General features: G+C 38.5%; 2 protein-coding genes across 4 annotated transcripts in view; both read right to left on the bottom strand.

Annotated features, from left to right (window-relative positions):
- Positions 1-10,901, bottom strand: part of LOC145673884 (uncharacterized) — a 58,690-nt gene extending 47,789 nt beyond the window's left edge. For both annotated transcript variants that reach the window (XM_081743672.1, XM_081743674.1), the window contains exons 1-4: positions 10,761-10,901; positions 7,332-7,469; positions 4,869-5,009; positions 1,520-1,660 (exon numbers count right to left, since the gene is read on the bottom strand). In XM_081743672.1, coding sequence (XP_081599798.1) covers positions 1,520-1,660; positions 4,869-5,009; positions 7,332-7,410 — 361 coding nt within the window. In that variant the 5' untranslated portion in view covers positions 7,411-7,469; positions 10,761-10,901. The remainder of the gene's footprint in view (positions 1-1,519; positions 1,661-4,868; positions 5,010-7,331; positions 7,470-10,760) is intronic.
- A 360-nt stretch (positions 10,902-11,261) lies between these two features.
- LOC145673885 (uncharacterized) overlaps positions 11,262-20,658 on the bottom strand; it is a 31,855-nt gene continuing 22,458 nt past the window's right edge. For both annotated transcript variants that reach the window (XM_081743675.1, XM_081743676.1), the window contains exons 4-5: positions 15,348-15,479; positions 11,262-11,397 (exon numbers count right to left, since the gene is read on the bottom strand). In XM_081743675.1, coding sequence (XP_081599801.1) covers positions 11,333-11,397; positions 15,348-15,479 — 197 coding nt within the window. In that variant the 3' untranslated portion in view covers positions 11,262-11,332. The remainder of the gene's footprint in view (positions 11,398-15,347; positions 15,480-20,658) is intronic.

The following is a 20,658-nucleotide window of genomic DNA, read 5'->3' as shown; positions in this document are numbered from 1 at the left end:
TCAAGGCTGTTCTGAAGGCGAAAGGTGGTTCGACACCATATTAATCTGGTAAGTTGCAATTTCGTTCACGTGTTTCTATTTTTCTGATCACCATCTGTATACTGTACCTCAAGGATGCACTCACAGTTGAGAGTTTATCCTTTCCCTTCATAAAAAATGAATAAAATAAAAAGCTTCCTAACTCGACATACATTTCTACACACATCAATAACATACAAAGCCAGAACAAAATACGTTAAAGATAATTAATTTTATTCATTGTTAACAAATATCTGATTTACTATCTTTGAAGATATATTTCAAATCAGTGTAGTCCTGCCATATTTAAATCATGGGTCTAAAAATGTTTAGAAAGTACATCGAGGGCTGAAACATAACTGACATTCTTCTATGTTATTGCTCGTTATAGCTAAACGGTTAGCGTTCTCGCATTTGGCGCAGGAGACAGCGTTCGAGTCCTGGTGGATGTCATGCGATTCGGATCCCACTATAAGCAGAGGATGTTAAAACAAAACATACCAAAATCTTCTACATTATTATTATTACTATTCTTAGGGCATACAAAAAACTAATCAAGCTGCTTTCTACTTATATTCTAGGTAAGTGTTATCTAGACTTGACGCACTCTTTAAAAAAGAATGTTATTTGTATAGGGTACGTAGCTTCTATGAAAAAGTCACTGCTGTAATAGAGAATGGAGAGTAGAAGTCAGTAAAATTTGTTGGTATATAAACGTTTAATTTGGTGATTGATACATTGTTTCTATCGAAAAGTATACAGGATATATGAAATATTATGTGTTGATTCCAAGAGTTAATGTAACAATTAATCGGGGTAGCTGAGATGAACAGTGACACTTCCGATCCCGTTTAAATCTAAATTCAGCCTCGCAACCTGGGGATGGGGAGGGGGAAATATATAAAAATGATCGAAAATGACCGATATCAGAGAGAACTTTTTCAGTAATAGTAAAAAGTGACTGACTAACAGAACATATTACTATTTTTTAAAAAAAATTGACCCACTGAAGCGGGTAATTGATGCTAATGATACATCAAGAAGAATCAATTGAAATATTAGTATGAATGAAAGCATCTTTAGATTTGATGGGTGATCAAGATAAGTATGTATGACACACACACACACACACACACACACACACACACACACACACACACACACACACACACACACACACACAACAAAAAAAAAATCACGGTAGCTTTATATGCGAGATACTGATATTTAAGGTGGAAATAAATAAGAATTGGAGAAGGAATCATTGTGAACCTTACTGAATTACGTTTCAGAAATTGCTTGTAAGAGCCCATACTATAATATTAAGAGGGATCACAGGTTAATCAGTTTCCAAGTCTCTGGCAACCCTGTTTCGAAACATGAAGCTAAGAGAACTAGCGAAAGAAAGAATCTGAATTGAGCTCTATCTATTATACACGAAACTTGCTTTAAATTATCGTTAAGATAAATATGTCATGCTGTGAAATAGATTTCTACTCACCAGGACTAATTGACAGACTCTGGAAATACTGGGCCACGTTAGTCGCATCAATGACCACCTTCATCGGATTTATGGAAGTCATTTTCTCTTCAGGACGAGATTGTGGATAGTTTTCAGCCAACTCAGGGCTTGACACAGGATCTGGAGAAGAAAAGTAATTAAAACATACGTATGATACATTCTTATCATAGACGCATGTAATATAATTCTTAAACAGGCGGGCCACAAGCACTACAAGTTTCAGGTGAAGTAATTGATGCTATCGTGACAATGATCAGAAATTAAGTCATACCGAGTTAATGAATAAACTTCGTTCTTAGTTAAATGAAGAGTACTGACAAGTGATCGAAGTGAGACGGTATGCGGTGGTATGCCATACTGTCACTGGAGTAGATGCTAAATACCTTTAAAAAATCCATTTCTTTGCACAGTAATTGACGAACAGGTTTGCACGTAAAAGATTTTATTTCTTATGTAGAAATGATTTGTAAGTTGACAACGCCGACTTTTTTGTTATATTTTTCCTACTTTTTGTTTCTAAATGAAAAGATATCTGTGAGTTTTATGTCCAGCGGTTATGCCGGCTAGGCTGAAGGAGACGGTGATGATGAGAAACGAATGAAATGGTAGAATGAAGAAAGTGGGAGGAAACGGAAGAACCCCGAGAAAACCCACACATACGGTGTTTGTCCACTACAAAGTCCACACGGCATGAGCTGGGATCGAACCAGGGACCGCAAGCACCAGAGGTGAGCGCTCTACCACTGATCCCCCCCCCCCCTCCCTTGTAACTACAGAGAAGCTCTCCAGTGGTTTCCAGTCATTATATAAATAGAAATGCAATCCTTTAGGCAACAAACCCTCACTGTATTTCAACATTTAGGTAGCCGGTATGTCGAGCCTAGGCTTGGTTCACCACTGTCACTGTTTGTTTCGGACATTGTTACTAGGTTAAAGCAAAGAAACACTAATTAATGTCACTACACTACTTTTCGCAATGATCTTCACTTTCCACTTTAAACATAACCAACATGACCTTAAACAACAGCTCAGCTGTTAAACAAGCCGAAACAAACTGAGCACTAGCGCTGTGGCGAGTGCCGCCGATACTAGTACGGCTGAGAGTTGAAGAAGGGACATATTCCTGGAATATGTTCCTTCTTCAACTCAATCGTATCTACATATTTTTGGCAAGCTCATTTGCAATAGTGAAATATGTTTCCTTTCTGCTCTATGGATGTAGATACGACAAAAAAAAAAAAAGCTCAGTTTAATTTGTGATATTTTTAGAATATGTACCTTTTTCAACTCACCCATTTAATTTAAATCACACATTATGTTCTATAGCTCAGTTTAATCAAGTTATAGTTAGTTAAAACCTAGTGCGAGAAATTAACACATTCATCCTGACGTGCGCCACCGGTGGTACACGATCTTTATTCGTGGCTGTAAGTTGCCTTTGGGTTTTTAGTCACAAAAGTAGAACAGTGTTACGGACTTTCTATGTTATTGCACTGTGGTAAGTGTATATTTTGAAATGAAATGAAATCTTTGAGTTTTACGTTCCACAGTTATGCGTGTTAGGTTAAAGAAGACGGTGATAATGAAAAATGAATGAAATGGTGGAATGAAGAAAGTGGGAGGAAACCCAAGAGCACGGTGTAAATGTATATTTTGAATACGCTGAAGGAAGAATGGCATGCGCCACCGGTGGCTCACGTCGGGATTTTCGAAAAGCATAGCTTCTTCATTACTGTCAGATGTCGGACTGAACGTGTTACATATTTTCTAATGAAAATAGTAAGTAAGAAAGAAAGAAAGTAAGTAAGTAACAAAGCAAGAAAGTAATAAAAGAAAGAAAAAATGCAAGCAAGCAAGAAAGAAAGCAAGCAAGAAAGCATGAAAGCAAGAAAGAAAGAAGAAAGAAAGGAAATAAAAAAGAGAAAGAAACCTAAATAGGTTGTTATGGATAGCCCAGACGTGACCAAACACGTTGCTACCAATCGTCATTCAAATCTTCTCCGAAGTTAGTTTGACAATTAGTAATGCATGTTATGTTACCATAGTATGAGAGATGATTGAGAGTAGCATATAAAGTGTCTGTGTTCTGTTGTAAAGATTAGTTCCATTTCACTTGTCTTCTCAAACCAACGACAGCAGCACACTAAATGTAGTAAGTATAGTACTTTCTGTTTCCATGATTTGTTACTGAACCTTCCTGTTAACAACCTTCTTAGTAAATTGTTTAGGTCTTCAGCTTTCCCGTCGGTATTTTGTATGTCCTTCAAGTATGTACAGTCAGCGACAAAAGATCTTTACGGGACTGATTTCATCAAACGGAAAGAACTTTTGTTGCTGACTGTACATGGACATGGATGTGTGGAATCTCCTTTAGCGATTTTTATTTTTCTCTCTTTTATCCACAGGATACAGCCAGAAAGAAACCTAGGAGACGTTTGTCCATGAATGTGTTAGTGATTTTCATTATTTTATAATACTGTTTTCGTATGAAATGTACACAATTTAAATCTAACGTTAATTTCAGTGACGTGCAGTCCACCCGCATAAACCCATCAGCCAGCAGTACCTGGGCACTGCTTGATTAAAAGAAATTAAATATTGTGTTGAAAATATATATATATTTCTTTTTATTTTTATGCTTGTAAAAATTACGATTATAAATACATGATTACACTTTTTGTTTATTTAATAATGAAAATATGAAATATTTCTAAACCTGGTTTGTACCTTACGATTGACTCGAATGTACATTTCTGTGCAGTAACAAGTCATAGCCACTGATGCAGCCATAGATTACTTACTAGAGACCATATAGGGGACCGTGGTGCTCAGTGGTAATGTTCACCTCTGGTCCATGGGGTCTTTGGTTCAATCCCAGCTCGCGTCAAGTGAGCTTTGTGGTGGACAAACCCCGTGTACGTGGGTTTTCTCGTGGTTGTTCCGTTTTCTCACGATATCTTCATTCCACCATTTTATTCATTTCTTATCATCACCGTCTCCTTTATCCTACCCGGCATAACCGTGGGACGAAAAACTTAAAATATTAAATTTAATTTTCTCGGACACCATATGCACACACTGGTCGTTGCTATGACAACCTACTTCAACATAGCTTTTAACCAATGTGAGAAGCCTTGAGAGCGGAGCACGGGCAAGTCTGAAGCATCCTTTCTCCATGAAGACAAGTCTGTAACCAAGCATCCTGTTGAATGAATAGGCTAACACTGCTTTGTAGTGTGTGCTCTTGGCCGTACTCCCTCTCTCTCTCTCTTGCTTTAAATTATCGTTAAGATAAATATGTCATGCTGTGAAATAGATTTCTACTCACCAGGACTAATTGACAGACTCTGGAAATACTGGGCCACGTTAGTCGCATCAATGACCACCTTCATCGGATTTATGGAAGTCATTTTCTCTTCAGGACGAGATTGTGGATAGTTTTCAGCCAACTCAGGGCTTGACACAGGATCTGGAGAAGAAAAGTAATTAAAACATACGTATGATACATTCTTATCATAGACGCATGTAATATAATTCTTAAACAGGCGGGCCACAAGCACTACAAGTTTCAGGTGAAGTAATTGATGCTATCGTGACAATGATCAGAAATTAAGTCATACCGAGTTAATGAATAAACTTCGTTCTTAGTTAAATGAAGAGTACTGACAAGTGATCGAAGTGAGACGGTATGCGGTGGTATGCCATATCGCCTCTGGTTTTTCAGTGATCAATACATACCGTCACTGGAGAGTAGATGCTAAATACCTTTAATAAATCCATTTCTTTGTACAGTAATTGACGAACAGGTTTGCACGTAAAAAGATTTTATTTCTTATGTAGAAATGATTTGTAAGTTGACAACGCCGACTTTTTTGTTATATTTTTCCTACTTTTTGTTCAGCAGCGAGGCTATATGAGACGTGGAATCCGAACCACATGAGCTCCCGCCGGGAATCGAACCCGGGACTCACTGCTGTAATAGAGAATGGAGAGTAGAAGTCAGTAAAATTTGTTGGTATATGAACGTTTAATTTGGTGATTGATACATTGTTTCTATCGAAAAGTATACAGGATATATGAAATATTATGTGTTGATTCCAAGAGTTAATGTAACAATTAATCGGGGTAGCTGAGATGAACAGTGACACTTCCGATCCCGTTTAAATCTAAATTCAGCCTCGCAACCTGGGGATGGGGAGGGGGAAATATATAAAAATGATCGAAAATAACCGATATCAGAGAGCACTTTTTCAGTGATAGCAAAAAGTGACTGACCAACAGAACATATTACTATTTTTTAAAAATTTTGACCCACTGAAGCGGGTAATTGGTGCTAGTGATCAGGGTTGGCAAAAACCATGGTCTTTATTGAAAAAAACAAAAAACCCTGTTTTTTTTTGTTTGTTTAAACCAGTTTTTTTTTGTTTAAATAATTTGCTCCATGTATTTATATCACATATGGACAGAAATAACTTTGTTTCGCCTTGGTGTTGTTATACAACAACCGGGTTATGCTGGAAGGGGTCACATAAGCTTAAAGTGGAATCCAAACCGCTTCTCGGCTTACATCCGAGAATCCGAGAGAAATTGTCCTCCATTTGAACTCGAAACCGGGACTAATTGGCCACAAATGCGATACGTCTCCCAACTTACTCACGAAGGACTCCTGATAAAATTACGTTGTACTGATCTTTACATACTTGTTCATATAATTATCAAGAGTCATTTCAGAAGGACAGAAAGATAAACAGTTGCACAAGTGAAACCATTATACAGAATTACATATGGACAATTTCAAAATACTGCAAAGTACAGACGAACTAATTTAGTGCAAGTTAGTTCAGTACAACCTTTAGTCCAAGTTAAAGAAATACGACGACTTAATTTGCATATCAGTAAGAAAAGATACTTCTGATTTCAATAAATGCCTCTCGTGGGGTTTGTATGACCCCTCCCCCCCAAAATATAAGAACGACATTTCGATGTATTTTATCAATAGTTAACATTATTACAACGAAACAATATTTAGAATTTCTCTGATTACAAATGCATAACAAAAATAACAAACTGTAAAAAAATCACAGAAGAAACATTCATAAACTTTTATATATATATATATATATATATATATAAGTTGCTCTTGTGGTATAATCTCTCTGAGTAATGAATGGGGAATTTAGGCCTGAGTATAATACGAATAATATACGGGAGTGAAACGTGATAACCCACAAATGTGTGTTCATCAAGATTTTACGAACACTTACACTTTTACGAACATTATTCGTCTTTTGATTTAAACCAGGTGTTTTTTTAATTTTTTTTATTTTTTTTATTTTATTTTATTTATTTATTTATTTATTTTTTTTTTGAACCAGCCAACCCTGCTAGTGATACATCAAGAAGAATCAATTGAAATATTAGTATGAATGAAAGCATCTTTAGATTTGATGGGTGATCAAGATAAGTATGTATGACACAAAAAAAAAAAAAAAAAAATCACGGTAGCTTTATATGCGAGATACTGATATTTAAGGTGGAAATAAATAAGAATTGGAGAAGGAATCATTGTGAACCTTACTGAATTACGTTTCAGAAATTGCTTGTAAGAGCCCATACTATAATATTAAGAGGGGTAACAGGTAAATCAGTTTACAAGTCTCTGGCAACCCTTTTTCGAAACATGAAACTAAGAGAACTAGCGAAAGACAGAATTTGAATTGAGCTCTATTATATAGCAATACACGAAACCAGCTTTAAATTATGCCATGCTGTGAAATAAATTTCTACTCACCAGGACTAATTGACAGACTCTGGAAATACTGGGCCACGTTAGTATCATCAATGACCTCCATCGGATTTATGGAAGTCATTTTCTCTTCAGGACGAGATTGTGGATAGTTTTCAGCCAACTGAGGGCTTGACACAGGACCTGGAGAAGAAAAGTAATTAAAACGTACGTATGATACATTCTTATCATAGACGCATGTAATATAATTTTTAAACAGGCGGGCCACAAGCACTACAAGTTTCAGGTGAAGTAATTGATGCTATCGTGACAATGATCAGAAATTAAGTCATACCGAGTTAATGAGTAAACTTCGTTCTTAATTAAATGAAGAGTACTGACAAGTGATCGAAGTGAGACGGTATGCGGTGGTATGCCATACCGCCTCTGGTTTTTCAGTGATCAATACATACCGTCACTGAGGAGTAGGTGCTAAATACCTTTAATAAATCCATTTCTTTGCACAGTAATTGACGTACAGGTTTGCACGTAAAAAGATTTTATTTCTTATGTAGAAATGATTTGTAAGTTGACAACGCCGACTTTTTTTGTTATATTTTTCCTACTTTTTGTTTTTAAATGAAACGATATCTGTCAGTTTTATGTCCCGCGGTTATGCCGGCTAGGCTGAAGGAGACGGTGATGAGAAACGAATGAAATGGTAGACGGAAGAAAGTGGGAAGAAACGGAAGAACCCCGAGAAAACCCACTAAACGATGTTTGTCCACCACAAAGTTCACGTGACGCGAGCTGGGATCGAATCACGCACTCCATGCACCAGGTGAACGCTCTACCACTGAGCCACCACGGCCCTTTTTGTTTTTGTTTTTAAAATGAGGTGTCTTCAAAGAAGTTAATTTAGTTTATATTTTGATGTGCCATATTCAATTGTTTCTTATGTATATATGTATTCTTGCCGTAATGCATATAAACGTCGTGTTTTGATCATGGACGAATTTAAGGAAGTCTGCTTTCCCACAGAAAATTGTTAATATAAAAAACTCGTTTTTTGAATATTTTCGTGTATAATTCTCTACAATACAACATAACGGGATATATTTTTTAAATTCTTTTTTCAGAGAGTTGTTGGCAGGGGATCAAAGTCTCTCCATGTCCTCCCTGTAACTACAGAAAAATCAAATCCTTAAGTTTTACGTCCCACGGTTATGCCGGTTAGGCTAAAGGAGACGGTGATGATGAGAGATGAGTGAAATAGTGGAATGAAGAAAGTGGGAGGAAACAGAAGAACACCGCGAAAACCCACGAACACGATGTTTGTCCACCACAAAGTCCACACGGCGCGAGCTGGGATCGAACCAGGGACCCCAAGCACCGGAGGTGAACGCTCTACCACTGAGCCCCCCCCCCTGTAACTACAGAGAAACTCTCCAATGGTTTCCAGTCATTATATAAATAGAAATGCAATCCTTTAGGCAACAAACCCTCACTGTATTTCAACATTTAGGTAGCCGGTATGTCGAGTCAAAAATCGTAATAAAACATACCGCCTCTGCTTTTTTCCACTTCGAACACTGGTATTGAGTACTACGTTTTACTATACAATTACTCGACTCTGTAATCTTAGTCAAGAAATACTTTACTTGCTTATGTAGAGCTAGTTACGTTGTGAATTAACCTATGAATGCTATTTAGTGTTAGTAAATCTTATTATAGCATCAATTTATCGAAGTCAACTGTAGTCTTTCAGAATAAAGACACTAAATAATATTCGTAATGTTCATAAAAAGGCTATGATGTTCTGCAATGACTACAACATTGACTTCTCAATGATTTCTACAATTGAAACAACAGTTACTTACTATATTTAAGTCCCGTAATATAAATCATGTAATTAGATCGAAATGAACATCATAATATCATACAAGAAAAAACAACTGACAACGTAATTGTAAAATATACTTTTAGATAACTCAAAATATGATATAATGCCTAAAGCAGTGATCGCCAAACCGTCGATCGCGAGCTACTAGTAGCTCGAGGGGATATTTTCGGTACATCGTGTTAACGCTCCGATTGGCTAACCTTGATTCCTCCACTGAGCTTACTTTATTAATGTAAGATTTTTTAAAAGAAGTTCGTAGTTTTTTTGCTGGTAGCTAATAGTAGGACTTAGAAACGGTGCGGTAGCTCAGAAACTTCGTAAGTTTGGCGACCACTGGCCAAAAACTGCCACTTCACACTTGCCAGGTAATATGAGACATCTAGTATTAGTAATACAGAGGAAAAGTTTGATCAGTGTTATAAAAAGCTGCAACTTTGATAACTCTTTCCCCGTAACAGACATAACAAGTTAAGAGAAAGAAAGAGTGGATTACACAAGATATAAAATGCTACAATTAAAAGACAGTTAATGAAAGAAATACAAACGAAGTTTACAGAATGTTTAGTTGTTATAATAATAATAATAATAATAATAATGATAATAATAATAATAATAATAATAATAATAATAATAATACAATATACAGGGCGTTTCAAAAAAAGAATGACTTGATTTTAGAAATCCACATGTATTTATAAAAGCATACTCCAAAAATGGGATAAATTGCAAAATACTCACAAAATCTTTAAGTTTTAGCTATGCTATTACAAATTGCTCTATGTGCCCATCAGCAGCAGCACGAACAACTCTAGACGATAGCTAAACTCCACCATTTCATTGGAGGTACGAGGCCGACTTGGACCCTTACCTTTGCACGAGCATCATGTCTTTTAAAATTGGCGAAAGCAACGACGAATGTTTTGCGATGCAGGCAGATCAATGCCAAAACGCCGAGGAAAAGCACACTGGACCGAAATCACTGACTCAGTCTCTGCAAACTGCAGCACACAAAACGCCTTCTGTTGAGCAGACGCCATCTTACTTCTGACTGACTGCAAACTCAGAAGACGCACTGACTGACATCTAACGGCGATTTTCTGAAACTCTAGGCCACACCCATTCAAACAGCACTTACTGTATTTCCTTGCCGGCACATCTCATGTTCAGTAATTATTACCATCCCAAATCAGGTCATTCTTTGTGAAACACGATGTATATACATTGAAGGGTCGAAAATAATAAAATGTGCTCTATGGGAAGGAGTAATACAAGAGTTAAATCTAAAACTAAGATGTAAACGACCTTCTTGTCAATGACATTGTAAATCGCAAACACTTTAATCAGTATTACACAAATGATGTTGATATTCAAATAAGGCGAAATATTCATCCTGAAGAGTAACTTAAGATACCAGAATCGAGAGTTTCTCGAATCACGAATACCACCTCCACAAGAACTTGCGAAGACCAACTATTTAAAGAGAGGATTTTTTTTTTTTTTTTTAATTAATTGCAAGTATGAGGTTGGTGTGAATAAAATATGCACCCCAAGTGCGTCATTTCTAAAGATTAAAAACATGCATACTACAATACCTGGTTAATCAGAATAGTTGCCGTCTCGAAGCAAACACTTTTGTTCAGCCAACGATTGGATTATGTGGCGACAGAAGTCTGAAGTCTGCGAATCAAAGAACTCCTCATCAGTATATTTGACCTCCCGATCATCAGGGAAAGTCTTTCCTCCCAAGAAGTACTCACTAAAGATGCCGCAAAAGATGGTAGTCATGGAAGAGATATCGGGAAAATAGGGTGGATGAGGAAACGTTTCATAGAAGAAATATCGGGTAAATACGATGGATGAGGAAAGGTTTTATGCACTTGAGGAGAGATCGGGGAAATACGGTGGACGAGAAAAGGTTTTATGCACTTGAGGAGAGAGATCGGGGAAATACGGTGGATGAGAAAGGTTCTATAGGAGAAATATCGGGGAAATACGGTGAATGAGGAAAGGTTTTATAGGAGAGATATCGGGAAAATTCGGTGGATGAGGAAGGATTTTATACAGCAACTCACGGAGCGACTGTAACGTTCTTCGGGCGACATTTGTGAGTGTTTAATCGTGTAGTATGAAGACACCACGTCTGTTGAACATTTCTGCATGCGGACTAAGTTGCGGTGCATTCTATGGAGTCCAACACTGTAGTGATCTGGAGTGATGGTTTCGCCTCGCCTGAAAAAGATATGATGCATAGACTTCACCATAGACTACCATACCAGTAACACCATTTTCTCTATGAGTTTTAAAATAAAAAAGTCTGTATTTTGATTAAGATCCAGCCACGGTGTCGTAGCAGATCTATTTTTCCTCTGAAGTAACAATCCGATTCAGGAAACTTTCCTGGTGATTTCTTACACTCAGAGACCTGTACACCTCCAGGCAGCGATTCTTATTGGCCGGTGTTAAGCCATGTGACATACACGAGTTAATACATACTGAGTGTCTCAAAGTCCGCTGACATACGATAACTTTTTGTTATTATCAGAGTTACAACAAAATGCACGAGGGAAACCATCTCCAAATATAATGTTTTCAATCTAAAGTGAAGGATTTTTTTTTTTTTTTTTTAAATCGAACAAGCCGTTTCGGCTGTACACTCTTTATATGCCCAATGTTAAATGAAAATGCAACGTTGCCATTTCCCTGGACCCACAATATAGGTAATGAAGTTACGTTTGAAATGGGGGCTGGCCTTCGACATGTCAGCGTAAAAGACAGTAACTTCATTCACTTGTTGTGGGTCCAGGTAAATAGCAACGCTACTTTTAACATTGGGCGCATTTCAGTTTAGATTGAAAACATTATATTTAGAGATAGTTTTCCCTCTTACATTTTGTTGTAACTCTAATAGTAACAGAGTTACCCTATGTCAGGGGACTTTTGAGATACCTTGTATATATCGACATGAAGTCGCTTTCCCCAAAATACGAAAAGAAAAGAAATAAGCGAGTAATCAGTGTGTGTTTTTTTTTAATGGCAATACTGTTTTAATGTGACGGACTGGTAACCATCTTTGAGTAAGTGTTTTGCTGTTTTTAAGAGTTATTTTCTGAGTGAAGTTAAAACGTGTAGCTAAGGTGTTGAAATGATTCGCAAATTAACAAACGAACAATGTTTTCGTATTACAAGCTTGGTGGAGACAGAACGAAAACAGAAATGGGGTGGCAGCAGACAGACTTCAAGAGAATATTTCCAGGTGTGGAACCATCACCACGTCAAGCCATGAGAAACCTCAACCAACAATTAGAGGCTACAGGTTCTGTGTATGATATGAAGGAAACACTGGAGTGTGTGAAATGAATGATACACTGAACCTGTTGCTCAGAGCTGTGTATCTAGCCTGAAGAAGTCTGCCAGAAGGCGAGCAGGTGACCTGAGATGACACGTACCTCTTTAAGGAACATATTAAAATATCTGAAGATGAAACTTTACCGGCCAAAGCTTCTGCACACGTTGCACGAATGTGGTCCGGACGGGCGCGTTGAGTTGTGAGTGGTTTCTCATTCAAAACGAAGCTGACAGAGATTTCTAGAAACGAATTTTGTGAGTAAATCAGGCCTCATTCAAGACGAAAGGTCCAGTAAACAGACACAATTCAGTTTATTGCAGTGATACCAAACCATACGAAACAGTGACAGAAGAGTTAAACATCACATCACCGTTTGTAGTAGTATTTGGAGTAGTTGTGTCAAAGGACCATTCTTTTCTGAAGGAACTGTTACCGGTGACAAACTTTCAGATGTCGGAGGAAGCTGTGCTTCCAGAACTTGAAATTAACCCTCGTTACGAAAACATTCAGTTCACGTGGCAACACGATGGCGCAACACCTCGGTTTGGTAGTGTTGTGAGGGATTTTTCTTGGATTAACATTTCGATGAATTGATTCGTCGTCGTCGTACAAGAGATTGACCACCCCATTCATGTAACCTCATATTATGCGACTTCTTCGTGTGGGGTATTTTCAAAGACGTGGTGCTTTCCGGCCAATCGCAGGATTTGGATTATTTACAGCCAACCAAACATTCATTCAAAAAATTGATTGCCAACTGCAAAAAATTGATTGCCATAGTATTTGGAAATCAGTGTTGAAGAGGTGTACCTGGGAGACAGTTTGAACAGTACTTGTAAGTACAATAAAGATTGTCAAGTCACCTAGCTTCTTTTTATTTTATTTTTTCACGTATTACGGAAAGTGACTTTGTGTCTAACCTGTATATATATACAGGCTGTAACGGAAGTCTCTTGCCATGGGCTAAATTTGTTATGACTGTAGAAACGAAAATATGTTAAGAGAGTAATGTTGCTGGAAATAAGTTTTCAATCTAAATTGTTGGTATTTTTCACATCAGAACAGCAGTTTTAGCTTGACACTGGTAGTCGCCCCAATAGTAATTGAAAACAACGTTGCTAGCCAAGGTGTTAACGCAATAATTGAACGGAAAGCAAGCAAAAATTATGCCATAGAGAAAAAAGAAGAATACTAAAATCTCGGTTGCAATCTTTAGTATCGTGCAGTACTGGGATGGGAGGGTAGAGGGAATGAAATTTTTAACAAGTTGAAAACTGGTTCTGAAAAAAGTATCCATTATGTCCTGAAAAACAATGCAGCTATTGCTACATATTACTGCAATTATTAATTTATCTTGCTACGTACTACCACTAATAGTAATACTTTAATTCAGTTTTTTTTTTTTTTTTTTTTTTTTTTTTTTTTTTTTTTTTTTTTTGTTAACATATAGTTTAGAAGTAACTTTACCGCAAATTTAATCTAATTTAACCTTTACGTTTGTAAACAATACAGGGTGGCCCAAAAAAATAGGTATAGAGTCCTATACTAATCGGCTCATGGCATTTTATATCATTTACTTATTGTTACTCATACAAGCATTGCCTTAGTTTCTTTATTCTTTGTTTTAATTTCTTTTCACTTATATCTTAAGCTCGGAAGAGACCTAAGCAAAGACACTAATTATCTTAACAAACTAAAATGTCATACTGATTAATGCTGAGCTGTATACCTACTTTTGGGCCACCCAGTATACAAGGCTGCATAACCAATTACAAAATGGTTACTATGATTACATCAAAAATACAGAGGAATTCACAAGTGCTCCTGTGCATTATGTGATCTGTGTTTAGCATCTAAACCTGCAAACTCCACATCCGAGGTATATGGAGTGAATCTGTTAAAAAGTTTAAGGGTACGCGTACCCCCCATCAATAAAGCTTTAAATAATACTAACATCAGAAGTCTCGTACCCTAACCGTACCGCACTTTAACCGCGACTGAAAAAAATGCTTCCGTTTTCAATCTCCTTGCGGCGAGCGGGAAAGAAGGAAATAGGATTGCGCCTTTTAGTTGTATGCTAATTACGCGAACGCTACATACGATGAAAAGGGAGGGATTTGTTCTGCTTCTCGAGGGAAGACGATTTAACCAACTGTTTCAAGGACAACTCTGCACTAGATTTTCGAAGCATTATGCTTGTTTTATGATGCTCATATACAAGTTTATCATCAAGAAAAAAATTAAATACATTCATCATTATTATTACAATTTCGGAATTTAGTAACGCATGATCCATATTTGCAAAACAACTTCTTGTGTACTTTGCAAGCATTTAGGGATTTTTAAACGAATTTAATTCGATTTATCTCTGAAATGGTTCAGTGAGAGTACGCATGCGAAGCCATAGACAAGTGTTATGCTTGTAATTCAAAAACGTAATTATGATATACTAATAGGTAGAAAATGGCAGAATGTAGAAAAACAGAATTTCAAATTTATAAAAATTGGATGGTGTCCCTCTATAGATGAGTAAAACACATTTTCTGTTCCAAACAATGCGTCTCCTAGGTAAAGAAAGCAAGGCTGATATACGAAGAGCAGTCAAAGAGTTCCCGGAATTTTGTAACTATTTATTACAACAATATAGGCACAAATTCACTTAATCGCCTCCAAAATGGGCTCCCACTTGTTCCACCGCTCTTGAAACTCGTCAAGGTAAATATATTACAAATACACGGAACGACGGTAAAGAATAAATTAGTGGCCAGCGAATTTCTAGTTCGATCACACTGCTTTAAATATTTGTTATAGTGTGAAATTAATTTCTACTAACCTGAATCTGTACTAGTACCGGCCACGCTTCTGATACCATCATCTAGTTTACTTGCAGTCTGCAAGATATCTTCAGCTGGTGGTGGTTCATGAACGTTTTTCGGCCCAGGAGCTGGAATTCCCCATGCTGATGCTGGAAAAGTAAATAAAATTTTATTATACAGGGTTATTCAAAAGAAAGAACAGATATCAAACATTTATTTCTTCCAAACTACAAAAGACAGAAACATGATTCGAACGTTACTTGATTAAGAAAAGTTTACTATTTAAACAGCCCGAATAAAAGTTCCAATCACGGCCGCATTGGCACTGTTGTTTGTCTGTAGTGAAATGGCGGCGTCACCACAGCAGAAGTCTTTTTGTGTGCTACAATTGACAAAACTTGAGTCTATTGTTGCAGTTCAGCGAGCATTTTGCCGTTAATTTAATAAACAACCGCCGCATCATTAGCAAATTTACGAGTGGCATCGAAAATTCGTAGAAGATGGTTGCATCTGCAAAGGGAAAAGCACGGGACGTCCACACACATCGAACGAGAATGTCGAGCGTATTCGTACAATTTAGGAAAGGAGCCCAAAGAAATCTACATCAGGAGGAAGCAAAGAACTTAACATTCCTCAAACCAACGGTATGGCGAGTTCTAAAACATCGTCTGCACATGAAGCCATACAAACTGCAGTTATTGCAAGCATTGCATCCTGACGACCACAAGAAAAGGTACGAATTTTGCATTAGCACCGTTTTGACATTTGTCGTGTAACACACGGTGCTCATATTGAATGCACACCATAATTACTAACAATAAATTGTAAACTTTTCTTAATCAAGTAACGTTCGAATCATGTTTCTATCTTTTGTAGTTTGGAAGAAATAAATGTTTGAAATCTGTTCTTTCTTTTTGAATAACCCTGTATATCTTACCACATACATACGACGTGTGATCGAAACTTTTGTTGGCAAAAATACAGTTATTGATTTGGAAATCGAAAACACTAATCTCCTTGGTAATGCACACACTTCTTCCAAGACTCCCACCATAGTTGGATACACTTCCGGAACGCAGTTTTTGGAATGATGAGCAACTGTACAGTCGAACTCCGCATGATATCTTTTCTTGACTCAAATCGGGTCCGTTTTAGTGGCATTTTCAACTTGGGAAATAACCTAAAATCACACGGAGCCTGATGATGCACAGGAATGCTGTGTTTGACGATGAAAGCCTAAATCCAATTTTGCGGACACTCTCCTCATGCCCAAACTCTCGTTCAACATAGAATGTGCCGATCCGATGGAATGGTTTTCGTTTGGGTATCGCCAAGCTTTTGGTAAAATTTGACGCAATATCGCTGCTCAAGTGGTTTTGTAATTTAAAAAAAAAAAAAAAAAAAAAAAAAAAAAAAAAACTGAAATTCGACGACCGCTCACTAAACGTCTTCACTTGTTGGCCGACTGAAAGCGACTGACGCTTTCAAGGAGCGGGAAAAAAATTCACGACTGCGCATGCGTGTCCCCTCTACATCTACACTGAAGGAAGTCTCCCGTGTTTCATTTGTTTACGCGCCAGCGACTGACGCTTTCTGCGGGCAGGAAAAAATTCACGACTGCGCATGCGTGTCCCCTCTACATCTACACTGAAGGAAGTCTCCCGTGTTTCATTTGTTTACGCGCCAGCGACTGACGCTTTCTGCGGGCAGGAAAAAATTCACGACTGCGCATGCGTGTCCCCTCTACATCTACACTGAAGGAAGTCTCCCGTGTTTCATTTGTTTACGCGCCAGCGACTGACGCTTTCTGCGGGCAGGAAAGAATTCACGACTGCGCATGCGTGTCCCCTCTACATCTACACTGAAGGAAGTCTCCCGTGTTTCATTTGTTTACGCGCCAGTGACTGACGCTTTCTGCGGGCAGGAAAAAATTCACGACTGCGCATGCGTGTCCCCTCTACATCTACACTGAAGGAAGTCTCCCGTGTTTCATTTGTTTACGCGCTAGCGACTGACGCTTTCTGCGGGCAGGAAAAAATTCACGACTGCGCATGCGTGTCCCCTCTACATCTACACTGAAGGAAGTCTCCCGTGTTTCATTTGTTTACGCGCCAACGACTGACGCTTTCTGCGGGCAGGAAAGAATTCACGACTGCGCATGCGTGTCCCCTCTACATCTACACTGAAGGACGTCTCCCGTGTTTCATTTGTTTACGCGCCAGCGACTGACGCTTTCTGCGGGCAGGAAAAAAATCACGACTGCGCATGCGTGTCCCCTCTACATCTACACTGAAGGAAGTCTCCCGTGTTTCATTTGTTTACGCGCCAGCGACTGACGCTTTCTGCGGGCAGGAAAGAATTCACGACTGCGCATGCGTGTCCCCTCTACATCTACACTGAAGGACGTCTCCCGTGTTTCATTTGTTTACGCGCCAGCGACTGACGCTTTCTGCGGGGAGGAAAAAATTCACGACTGCGCATGCGTGTCCCCTCTACATCTACACTGAAGGAAGTCTCCCGTGTTTCATTTGTTTACGCGCCAGCGACTGACGCTTTCTGCGGGTAGGAAAAAATTCATGACTGCGCATGCGTGTCCCCTCTACATCTACACTGAAGGAAGTCTCCCGTGTTTCATTTATTTACGCGCCAGCGACTGACGCTTTCTGCTGGCAGGAAAAAATTCACGACTGCGCACGCGTGTCCCCTCTACATCTACACTGAAGGAAGTCTCCCGTGTTTCATTTGTTTACGCGCCAGCGACTGACGCTTTCTGCGGGCAGGAAAGAATTCACGAGTGCGCATGCGTGTTCCCTCTACATCTACACTGAAGGAAGTCTCCCGTGTTTCATTTGTTTACGCGCCAGCGACTAACGCTTTCTGCGGGCAGGAAAAAATTCACGACTGCGCATGCGTGTCCCCTCTACATCTACACTGAAGGAAGTCTCCCGTGTTTCATTTGTTTACGCGCCAGCGACTGACGCTTTCTGCGGGCAGGAAAAAATTCACGACTGCGCATGCGTGTCCCCTCTACATCTACACTGAAGGAAGTCTCCCGTGTTTCATTTGTTTACGCGCCAGCGACTGACGCTTTCTGCGGGCAGGAAAGAATTCACGACTGCGCATGCGTGTCCCCTCTACATCTACACTGAAGGAAGTCTCCCGTGTTTCATTTGTTTACGCGCCAGCGACTGACGCTTTCTGCGGGCAGGAAAAAATTCACGACTGCGCATGCATGTCCCCTCTACCTCTACACTGAAGGAAGTCTCCCGTGTTTCATTTGTTTACGCGCCAGCGACTGACGCTTTCTGCGGGCAGGAAAAAATTCACGACTGCGCATGCGTGTCCCCTCTACATCTACACTGAAGGAAGTCTCCCGTGTTTCATTTGTTTACGCGCCAGCGACTGACGCTTTCTGCGGGCAGGAAAGAATTCACGACTGCGCATGCGTGTCCCCTCTACATCTACACTGAAGGAAGTCTTCCGTGTTTCATTTGTTTACGCACCAGCGACTGACGCTTTCTGCGGGCAGGAAAAAATTCACGACTGTGCATGCGTATCCTCTCTACATCTACACTGAAGGAAGTCTCCCATGTTTCGTTGGTTTACCCGAAAAAAAAAAGTTCAATACTTTTTGAACACACCTCCTACATTCTATAATGTTATTAGCGTTTAACGGGGAAAATATGCCCCAAGGTAAGACATATACCAATTGATAGAGATTATTAGGCTGAACAACATGATAAGTGGGAGCTTAAAGGATTGTGCACACTTCTCGAGATAATGCATGAAAATGATGCTGTACAAGAGCCATGCCACTTACTGCGATGAAACTGGCACTGAAATACAGGGTGTTTCAAAACAATACCGAGAACGTTTGGGAGATGATTCCTGACAATAACATAACAACAAAAAGTATAGATCCAAATGGGGGCACAAATGCTTCCTTTTGAAGTTATAGACTGCTGAAAACATGCAAAATAATAATAATAATAATAATAATAATAATAATAATAATAATAATAATAATAATAATAATAATAATAATAATAATAATAAATAAAGGTTCATAGCTCTAAAAGTATGGAACCTACCTAGTCAAGACTTCACTTAGGAATTAGTACGTACCCTATCCAAATATCTAGCTTCAGAATCCTAAGGTACTTCCGAACCATTTTTATGGAGGTATTTGGTAAGTACTTCAAATTATGTACCCGCAGCCCAACTCCCTCCATAAAAATTGTTGCATGAGTACCTTAGGATACTCAAATATGTATTTGTGGACAGCGCACATGTTAGTTCCTAAATGAAGTCTTGACCCGACTTCAGTAGGTCCCATACTTTCAGAGCTATGGAGGTTTAAGGTTCATTTCTTCATGTTTTCGGCAGAATATAAATCCGAAAGGAAGCATTTGTGCACCCAGGTTGGTCTATACTTTTTGTCTTATCTTATTGTCAGGAATCACCTCCCAAACGTTGTCGGTGTTGTTTTGAAACACCCTATATATCCTAATTAAGCTCTTTATTATGACATTAATAAGATGACAATACATACTATGCTTACTGAGATATAGCCTGAAAGTGTAATTAATTCTCAAATTTTAATGTCTGTTTACCTTAAATACTGTCCAACGGTAAGATATGCATCACTCAATAGATAATATGAAACCAAATTAAATTAAACTTTCGTGGGTAAAATTCTCATAAACAATTCTTGAGAATGAAACAAAACCGAACTTTTGTGGCGCTAAAAAAATGTTTATTACCAATAATAATGGGCCTATTATATTTTGCTGGAAGAAACTGTTATTTATGTACTGTACAGTCAGCGACAAAATTTATTTCCGTTTGGTAAAATTTATTATCGGAATAACTGTGGTATGACTGGAACGTACAGAAAGTTACATTCTTTTTAATTTACTGAAAACTGTACTCAAATTATTCTTCCATTCTGAAATTATTTACGAAACTAATTTCATCACACGGAAAGAACTTTTGTCGCTGACTGTACATGTAGCAAATTAGAATGTCAACTAACAGATTGTATCTAATGTTGTTGTTTGTCTTGAGCAGTCCCGGATTTAATTCCCGGCGGGGACACACGATCGAAAAGGTGTAACAGCTTTTTCAAGCCAGCTATGCTGAGTGAGGTATTTCCTGGGTTTTTCTCATTCACACCAGGCAAATACCGGGATGGTACCTAACGTATTAAGTAGTGCCACGCTGCTTCCTTCCTTCCTCTCCAATTCCCCGGGAATGTTTTCATCGAAGAATCCCATCCCTCATATGTGATGGGCTAACATGTCCATAAATGCCGAAAACCCAGAAATG

This window comes from Thermobia domestica, chromosome 17, assembly GCF_964235325.1.
Source record: "Thermobia domestica chromosome 17, izTheDome1.hap1.1, whole genome shotgun sequence".
In the NCBI taxonomy this organism is placed as follows: Eukaryota; Metazoa; Arthropoda; class Insecta; order Zygentoma; family Lepismatidae; genus Thermobia; species Thermobia domestica.
Note: the sequence above shows the minus strand (reverse complement) of the source record. Positions and strands in the feature narration are given on the sequence as shown.